This window comes from Silurus meridionalis, chromosome 16 (genome assembly GCF_014805685.1).
Source record: "Silurus meridionalis isolate SWU-2019-XX chromosome 16, ASM1480568v1, whole genome shotgun sequence".
Classification (NCBI taxonomy): Eukaryota; Metazoa; Chordata; class Actinopteri; order Siluriformes; family Siluridae; genus Silurus; species Silurus meridionalis.
The window spans coordinates 13,279,454-13,289,926 of NC_060899.1; the positions used below are offsets into that span (position 1 = coordinate 13,279,454).

Consider the following 10,473-nt stretch of genomic DNA (forward strand, 5'->3'; position numbering starts at 1 on the left):
TCTCTCTCTTTAATCCCTCCCCTATTGGTACCCTTTCTCTCGCACGCACGAGCATCCTCCGTCATGGCGTCTTCCAACCATGTCACCCCCACCAACTGCAGCTGGTGGCCCATTTCGGCCATGAGCGAGGACGACAAGCTCGCGGACGGAGAGGAGAGTCACGACCCACCAGTGGAGCACAAGCCCTTCTCTAAAGACCGGCTCGTTTTGTACCACTGGACGCAGTCTTTCAGCTCGCAAAAGGTAAACACACAGCTAGCAAAATGGAGGAGCTCTGGCAGTACATTGCATGCTATGCAGTGGGACCCACTTGCTATACTGCATTCATGTATATTCACCTTCTACATGCTTCATTGTAACACACAAATGCTGGCACATCATTGCCTAGTTTTATTTATAAATATATAGCTGCAGATCTCCTGAGCAATAAAGAATATGTAGTATCTGATTGATTTTGGAGAATGCATGACCTATTTTGAAAGCTTGGACCCTTGTGCATGGTCAGAGACACAAAGCTTGCCTTTGAGGATGACACTCTAAATTAATCATAAAAAAGAGTGGGCTATGAACAAACGCTGACTGTAAGCAGTATATAGCACTGGTTGATGGCACTGAGAGCATGTGGCCAGCATATCTCTGAGCATGTAGTACAATGCAGTCCTGGAGATTGCCGACATCATGGAAATCTGTAAAATTCATGATTCACCATCATATCAAATTTTCCGACTGTCAGCTATGCTGGACAGTGGCCTATGTAAAGTAGTAAAGCCGCCGGCTAAAATGGAAGTCACGAACAGATTTTCTCCCCACCTACCTTACAAGCTGAGCTGCATTTATGAGGCCCAACTTTTAATGTCAGCATCCTGTGAGCAGACACATTATCCAGCAAGTCAATGAAATGTCTCAATACCAAATTATGACTCAGATGAAACCATTAGACTGGATTGATTCACATTTAGATAAGTGGTGTGATCAGCCATATCATTTAAATCACTGACAGGTGACATGGATAACATTGAATATTTCTGTCACAATGGTATTTCTAAAGTGTGTGATATATTAGACAGCAAGTGAGCAGCCAGTTCTTAATTTTGATATCGCCAGCTTGTGACGACTGGGTCAGAGCATAGTTAAATCAGCAAGTCTTCTGGGGTGTCCAAGAAAGGACAACTGGTTAACTGGTGACAGGTTCATAGACGCTCAAGGAACATTATGGTGCTTGTGGAGCGAAAGCTAGCCTGCCTGGTCCAATCCCACTGCAGAGCTGCTATTGCACAAAGATAGCTCTGTTATACGGTCCTCAGAACAAAGTTCATTGCAGCTTACTGCATATAGGGCTAAGCAGAGTGGCCATGCTGACCTCTGCCCACCAGACAACACATCTACATCTTCTTTCAGAAATGATTGAGGAATGGATCATGAATGAGCTCATGATGTTGATCCGGCCTCCAAATTCTCCAGATTGCATTCTTATTGAGCATCTGTGAGATGTAATTTACAGGCCTTTTAGGTGACAGTGTTAGGCAGGTGGTTTTAAGGGTTATGGCTGATGCAAAGTATATACATTTACTTTATAATGTTTATTAACTTTATTTAATCTAATTATATTGATGATTGATACAAAAAAAAAACCCTGATTCAGTGGTGTAGACCAGACAAGCATTAAATTAGAAACTGGCTTCCTGTTTGTACCAAAATTGTCTAAATCAACTGTGCCCCCTAATTTACATTTTCAGTAATATGACTTATATGGTTGTAAAATGTAAGATGTAGAAGTAATGTGCCTCTGGTTTGCTCTCAGCACTAAATGACAGGCATGATTGTTATACTGCAGCTGATATGAGTGCTGAATCGATATTTATTAATTTGTTAATTTAATGAAATGGAATGAAACAAATTACTTGAATGTTGTGATTAAAGTAGAAACAGCTTGTCTGCACAAATGGACTAACAATGTAGGATACATACTGTAATGCACAAGATTTATTTCCGGTGCATTACACACAAAAAAACAAAGATGACATGAAACATTCCTGGGGCCAATACAGTTACTGGTAATACAATAATAATAATAATAATAATAAGCAGAAAAGGAATATATTTATTAATTATTTGATTCTGGGTGGTATTAGTGCTTCACAGCTTCAGTGTTCCCAGTTGGATCCTGAGCTATTGTTCTATTAATAGGTGGATTGGCAACCTTTAATTATTCCTGACTGTGTAAAAGTGGGTACATGGTGCCTAGTGGCATCCTGTCTGTGGTGTATTCTCACCTCACACTGGTGTTCCTATGATAAGCTCTTAACTGTATTTTAGCCTAGTTTTAGAATATAAAAGACTTAAATTATTTAGAAGCAAATTCAGGTTTTTCTATATACTGTATTTATTATTTTGCATTACATTCTATAGAGATAGGGACTAGTTCTTCATTGAACTGAACTGATATTTAAACTATCAAGCTTTAAGTGATTTGTAATTGGAGCACTTTTCTGTACTACTTTTGCATGAAAATTTAATAGATTTGTTTGTTCTTTTCCCCTCTGATGGCCGATTCAGCATTTTTTGCTGATGTTGATCCAATGTCGATATAGGATGTCGGCTCTGTTCCCACTCTAGCAACAATTACTTTTATCCAAAGTAACTTAAAGTTGAAATAAGATGCAATCGAATAATGCATCAAGACCAACAGTAATTCTGTAAATCTTCTAGTTGAGCACTAGTTTCCAAGCCATAACCAGTGAGCTTCCACAAGACACTGTCTATATTCAAAATAGTTTCATTTGCCTTATATCTTTCTCTCGCACCTTATAAGTGACCCTTTGACAAAGCTAAGACTTAGAAAGGATTTCTGTTATATATAAAGTGGGTCTAGGTTTAATTAATTTATATACTTTGGCTTGCACCTAGTTCTCTTTGTGAAATGGAAATGTTTAAGTTGTTTATTTTAAATTTTGTATAGTTAAGACACCATCATGACTGAGTAAAGAAATTTGTAATTTTTTTATTTTGTAGTTCAAAACAAACCAACACTTCACAAAAGTTTCAGTTACACATATTTTCTTTGTAGACGCATAAATTACTAAACACCTTCAGAACAAAGTTGATTTACATTTACTGACAACCACAAAACATCAAGGCAAACAGTACATTTAAATTGACAGTTACACATACTGCATTCAGCAAAATGCTTTTTCACAGAGATGTAAAAAAAAAAAAATCCTATATCCTATAATCCTATATCCTATAATTTTTTTTACAGAGAGAGGTAGATTTTTAGTTATTCGTTGAAGACAGCCAGTGACTCAGCTCTTTGGGCAGTTAGAGGAAGTTTATTTCACCACCTAGGTGGCATTAATGCATGCCTTCTGAGAGATGGTGGGTTTAACCAAACAGTGCAAGAGGACGCAGTGGGGTGTGGCAAATGCATTAAGGAAGATGGGTGCTGGTCCATTTTGGGCTTTGCAAACAAGCATCAGTGTTTTAAATCTGATGCAGCAGGTACAGGAAGCCAGTGGAGGGAGCATAGCAATGAGGTAGTTTGGGAGAAATTGGGAAGGTTGAAAAAAAGCATTCAGTTGCATTTTGAATGAGTCACAGAGGCTGCATAGTAGGCAAAGGAAGACCTCATGCGAATGAGTCGCAAACTTATGTCATTTTAGCAATGGTTTAGCGAGGCGAGAAGGACAGTTTTTTGTCCATGGTCATCCCAAGGTTTTGATGTAGTAATAGATGTGGAGAGCTGAATTTTCCAAGAGAATTGAAGATCTGTATCAATTACCATCAGCTGGTTTGACTAGGCCTTTAACTCATGAGCTGAAATTTATTGTCTACCAATAATCCATTAGAGTGTCTAAGGAAAAAACTATGAGGATAAGGTGCTATGAAAAGCCATGTAAGAATATGATGTCACCAAAAGAGTGGGTATAAATGGGAGAGCAGAAGAGGACCAAGCACTGAGCCTTGTGGGAGACCAGTGGAGAATCCGTATAAAACAAACGTTGATACCCTCCACATCATTTGATACATCAGTCCCTTGGAATATGAAAAATCTGTCAGGAATTTTAAGACTCGCAAGGATAGACAAGTGAATCTTGTGGTTGACCATGATGAATGCTGCTGAAAGGTCAAGGAGGATTATCTAGCGGCATAATGCTTCTCATTTACAACCACAAGTGATTCGCTGTGCGCTAACCTAGTTCAAAATCAAAAGAAAAATAAACCGCGGTCTGGTGATTGTTTTCTGTAGGCTCTGGTAACAGTTAATAATAATTGTGTTCAGGCCGCATCTGTTTTAGGACATGCTGTACAGACAAGCAGGAGACTTTTATGGAGCATATTAGGTATCATTGATCAAACAACTATAAGAGTCTCACTCAAAACACTTTTACTTAACTGATAATATTTAACTGTTCCATAAGATTACAATATAATGCTTTGTACTGCACTGCACTGCTGTATTCTCATTTCTGATTGGTCAAATGGTGCTAATTAGTTTTCAGTAACAGCAGCAATTTCTAAAACAATCTTTACACTTTACTAGATAGTTGTAGTCTGTGTAACATTTCTACAGTAACACCCAACACATTGACTTAAATGGTGGAAGCACTACATAAATCTGTTTAAAAAATGTTTAATTGTTGTTACTTAGATCTAAAAACTGGCCCACTCTCTCCATCATCACCCTTTTTTTCCCCTGCACAATCACACTTTTCGTGCTACGGCACATTATACACTGGACTTGCACAGCACAGTGCACTTTACTTTTCATATTTTCATTTAATTTTTCATATTTATTTCATATTTCTTATATTCTTTTTTTATACCACACCATTCCGCACAAGGACACTTTACACCACACCTTACTGCACACGGACACTTATGGACAATCAAAAACATGCCTAACTTGTTTACTGTTTACTGTTGTTTACTGGTTAACTGCACACTGCCATAAACATTTTCTGTGTATGTGTATATATATATGTATATGTATGTATATATACATATATATTTAGATATCCTTATATCTTTATTTATCTGCCTTCTTTTTCTTACTATATTTTTCTTTACATTTTGTTATTATATTTATATTTTTATTCCCCTTTTTACCCTATTTTATTCCCTCATGCCGGACCGTCGTTAAAAGCATTTCACTGCATGTCGTACCCTGTATGTATGTGTATGTGACAAATAAAATTTGATTTGATTTGATTTGATTTTGAATTAATGTTATTTTGGAAGGAGTCTCCAGTGTCAGTGTTTTCCAACAGGTAAAGCTCCTCTGTGATATTTCATATTCTGTAGAATACTATATTAAGTGACCTTTAATACAATAGATAAAATTGCACATAGATAGTCTGGAACAGATTTAAAACATAAAAGTGAAACATAACATATAAAAAGTCTTGATTTTCATGAGGTAAAGGCAAGAACCCTGTATCATAACTGGATGTAAAAAAAATAATTTAATATTTGCTTGAACTGGAGTTTCTTGTCTGGCAGGTGCGTCTGGTGATTAACGAGAAGGGTCTTCTGTGTGAAGAGCGGGATGTAAGTCTACCTCTGACTGAGCACAAGGAACCCTGGTTTATGAGGCTCAACCTGGGAGAGGAAGTGCCTGTCTTCATACATGGAGACATCATTGTCAGCGATTACAACCAAATCATTGAATACATAGAGACGAACTTTGTGGGTGGTAAGTGTTAAAATTCTGACTTAACACTGACTAACTCTGGTCTGGGTGTGTGCTGAGAAAATATTTTGCTGGAGTGTGTCCTTTTACCGAGTTTTTTTTACACTTTAATGGTGCTAGATTCTTTCTACAATAGTTTGTAAAAAATAAAAAGTGATGACAATGTCAACTTAACTAAATGACAATAACAGTAAAAATGACACAAAAAAGTGGTAGAGCTGAGCACACTAGTCACTGTTAGAGCAGGCTTCCTGTATCTGTTGGAGAAAGAAACATTGGTATTTATATATATTCCAATTACAATTCTACTGTATAGTCTTTCTCCTAAAGTTATTTTATAGCTTAATTTCTAAAAAGTGTAAGGGTTTTGGAAGACTTCACTGTTGGTGGACAACTTGAGGTTGTAAAACACACAAGTCACAAGGTATTCAAAGACTCAACTGCATAGCTTTCATTGTAAAAGGTAGTGATGTTGAAAACCCATTTTTCTTCAGCTATTAAACACTAACAATGTAGTTGCTCCAGCACCAGGCAGCAAGCAAGTTCCCTGTTGAAAAGCTGATTGTTCCTGATTAGGCATTGCCCCATAGTAGCTTGTTATCAGCAAACATGATGACAGTTATATGGCTAATGTCTTGAGCGATCCACCTGTCTAGGTTGTGAGATGACCTCTGATGTTTTGTGATTAGAAATTCCTGGTTCCATTTAAATAATATTTTCTAAAGTTGGTGATATTGAATTATTAATACTGAAATCAATGAAGAGCATTAATATTGCATTTTGTTAATTTTGTTTTCTGTTTATTTGTCAAGGTGTTAGGTGAATCAAAAGGGGTTAAATTGTACTTTTAGATCTTTGATCTTGGGATAGCTGGGTGCAAGGTAGAAATAGACCCTGATTTCAAAAGCATGTTCACATGTGGTAGGAAACCAGAGATGATGAAGGGAATGGGAAACTTCATCCAGTCTAAATCAGATTAGATATTGTCAGAATCAAATCCTGGTTCCAGAAGTTGTAATGCAGCAATACTTCCCATGTCGGCCCAGTTGTGAACTGCGTGGCCAAATTCTTGTACATTCAGAAAGTCGTGTTCCTCCAGGGCTCAAACCATTTAACCTTTTAGTAGTACATAAAAGTTAAAACAAATGTGGTAATAGAGTCCAGCCTATCCTGTGCAGTGGTGTGGCTTTCACAGACCGATGTTAAATCAATCCTGAGGTAGAATGTTTTTCACAAGAACCTGTTATGATTCTGTGCTTGGAGGTTGATTTGTGGCAGCTCTCACCCCAAGCCTGATGAAGACGTGCAGGTGCAGGGTAGAGGCTGTTTAGTCAGTCGGCTGGAGGGTGGCCAGGCTGCTTTTATCCAGTGTCCCTAATGCATCAAGATGTTATAGATAGGGTTGGAAACGTGTGGCCTGTCTTTTGTCTTCAGTTCTAGCTACAAAGCCTTTTTTATTCCTTTGCGACAACTGTGCTGAGACAAAACTAATGTCTGCAATGACTTTAATCAAAAGTTGGCTGTTCCTTCTACTTTATTCTGTAAATCTTACGCAATGGCTTAATACAGCTGGTGCACACATGGTTAAACTAATTCAAGTTATTTAAAAAAAAAAGGAATTAACTCCAATCTGTGAAGTAACAAATCATCTGCTTAAAGGGAGATTTCACTTAAAGGAGCTGATATCAGGCTAACAGTTCCGGATTTTCAGCAGTCAGTGTAATGAGGGGATTTGTACGTGTTTTTATGTTGCTACAGATACAATATCCCAGCTTATTCCAGAAGAAGGCACTCCCATCAATGCTCGGGTGAAGCAGTATCGAGAGCTTCTGGATGGCCTGCCCATGGATGCCTACACACATGGCTGCATCCTCCACCCTGAACTCACCACTGACTCCATGATCCCAAAGTACGCCACTGCTGAAATTCGTAGTAAGTGATGCCACAATTTGGTGCTTTATGTTGAAACTGCTTCATTGCAGACGGGATATTTTTGTGGTGGTTTTGAGCTGTTTGATTCTGGTATCGTGAATTACACAAATCTCCAGTCAAAGAGCAAAAAGCCTGTCTTTTACCATTTGGTTTGAGTGCATTATCAAACCGATCATCTGGAAACGGAGAGCTGACTCTAGTGTTGAACTTTCAATGTCATAAACTGCAACTGCATTAAAATGCTTCAAGACTAGCTGATTAATGGCAAGCCCTTGAGATGGGATCAAATGTTGACCTTGCATTGGCATGAACCCCAGCTACAGAAGAATGCTTGCTGGTTTATGCGAAGGCCCCTGTTATTGGATATGGCTGATTCATTCCGAACCACATTGCACATGCACTATGCAATGAAACAGACCAGTAAATCAAACCATTAGTCCTGATTCAGCCCAAAGTCTTATTTTGGATTTAATGAGGACAAGGAAAGTCCTGCATAAACCCTAATAAATATAATTTATGTAAAATGTGTGTGGATCCCCTTTTGCTGTTTGATTTTCAAGCATTCAAACGTCATTAAAGCTTAATTCTTTGCCAAATCTGTTTCATATTTGTGATGAAAGATATCCTCACATCTGCTCCCTGAACTCTTTAATATCATGGGGAATCTTATTATTCCCAAGAACAACACTAGAACTCATTTTTATCTCTTATAATTAGACTTTTTCAAAGGTTTTTTAACAAAGTGTTCTGGTTTATTAACAGATTGTTGGCTTTTCTTCCCCCTAACAAATTTTAGAACCAAGCACTGCTAAGACATTGCTACATTTATATGATCTCAGTGATTCTGCATAGTGCCTGCTGATGAAAGTTCTTGAGATCATCTCACTCTTTTAGGACACTTGGCCAATGCAGCATCTGAACTGATGAAGCTGGACCATGAGGAGCCACAGCTGACAGAGCCACACCTTTCAAAGCAGAAAAAACTCATGGTAAGGTGGTATGACAAGGGGTTCACATAAAAACTTTTTGGGATTGGGATAGCAGTTGGGTTTGAATGCGATTGTATTTATTTATCAACTATAGGACAGCATGTTTTACCTTTTAATCGTTTCATAGATAACGTCTGTTATTGAACCTCTATTATTCACTTATGTAGATATGTTACCTGTTTAAGGTTACTGTAACAGGAATAATGCATTATAACACTATTATAAAGTTATGCCTTGTCTGCAGTTTGAAGTATTGTCAGAAGCTTTTAATTTAGCTAGTGTTTTTTGGATGATTTAACTTGAAATGAGTTTAAATGAATGTCTTTGGCACAGGGTATTATTTCACAAATCTATTTTATTCCACCAGGCAAAGATACTGGACCATGATAATGTGAACTACCTGAAGAAGATCCTTGTTGAGTTGGCAATGGTATTAGACCAGGTAGAGGCAGAACTTGAAAAGAGGAAACTAGAATATAAAGGCAAGTTTTTTCTTTCCTAATTTAACATTCACATACTGTTTATTAATACCTGCTATGTTATTCTAGGGAACAGGTCACATTACACTTGATCTGCCAAGTCAGACAGACAAAAGAACAATCGAGAACGTGAACAATAACACATTGACATTGCTGCTCTTAAATCGGTTTGTTTATAATAGTAAACAATTTCAAATTAAAAAAAAAAAAAGAGCCCAAATTATGATTTAACCATATTGTGTCTGACATAAATATTCACTCCTTTTTTATTATTTCAGTATTTTAAGATTTGTGTACAAATGGCATAGGGTTGGGATTACATTTGCTACATTTTTTACTTTTTTTTATTTATTTATTTTTGTCAGTAGCTGTGATTATGGCTCTTAGTTCATCACCATATAGTGCACCATGGTGGAATTACAAGGATTATAACCCCCCCAATCTTTGTAGTCATGTACAATCCACATGATGATGTTAAGTATAAATTCAGGGGTTTTTTGGGAAGTCATTCTAGCATTTTTCTGCTAAAAGTCATAACTGTTTTGAATTTTGAGTTCTTGGATTTTAAACATACAGGATGTACTATAGAAGGCTTGTGCGATTATAAGATTATCATCCCTGCATGATATTATATTTAGCCATGATATCCAGTTACATTTATCTGTGAATGAATTTAATTACTAAACCTATCTGAAACTGTTGCAAATTGTGCACATAAGCTACACATTTATTAGTGCAAGTCACACAAAAATAAAATTGAAAGACATTTTTATGTGGTTTTGGACAATTAACTTGTTTATACTGAAAAAAGAAAAAACAAGGTAAAATCAGTATTGCACAATACTGACTTATAATCCTGCTTCCCTGCAAACAGGTCAAACGTGCGAGTTGTGGCTTTGCGGACCTGACTTTACAGTAGCTGATATATGTCTAGGAGCAACATTGCACAGGCTCAAGTTCTTGGGACTTTCAAAGAAGTACTGGGAGGATGGAAGCAGACCCAACCTCCAGTCTTTTTTCGAGCGTGTGCAGAAGCGTTACGCTTTCCGCAAAGTGCTGGGAGACATCCACACCACCTTACTGTCGGCGGTTCTACCTAACGCATTCCGAATGGTAAAAAAGAAGCCACCATCCTTCTTTGGCGCATCCTTCTTAATGGGTTCTTTAGGTGGAATGGGCTATTTTGCCTATTGGTTTTTAAAAAAGAAATACATGTAGTATATACTCTATTACTGTGTACTGTGTCTGTGAATTTTGTGTGAAGCTGCAACGTTTCTGTACCAGATGTTGTGCAACAGCTGGAATTACGACGCGGTGCAGAGAACACCCTATTATCTGAGGATTAAATAAGAACATTCCATGACAAGGAATTCTTCTTAAAACA

General features: G+C 37.4%; 1 protein-coding gene across 1 annotated transcript in view; it reads left to right on the forward strand.

Moving 5' to 3' along the window:
* Window positions 1–10,473, forward strand: part of gdap1l1 (ganglioside induced differentiation associated protein 1-like 1) — a 10,675-nt gene extending 202 nt beyond the window's left edge. The window contains exons 1-6 of the mRNA XM_046869845.1: window positions 1–243; window positions 5,500–5,692; window positions 7,448–7,621; window positions 8,516–8,610; window positions 8,978–9,092; window positions 9,964–10,473. The exon at window positions 1–243 is cut by the window's left edge and continues 202 nt beyond it. Coding sequence (XP_046725801.1) covers window positions 64–243; window positions 5,500–5,692; window positions 7,448–7,621; window positions 8,516–8,610; window positions 8,978–9,092; window positions 9,964–10,307 — 1,101 coding nt within the window. The 5' untranslated portion in view covers window positions 1–63 and the 3' untranslated portion in view covers window positions 10,308–10,473. The remainder of the gene's footprint in view (window positions 244–5,499; window positions 5,693–7,447; window positions 7,622–8,515; window positions 8,611–8,977; window positions 9,093–9,963) is intronic.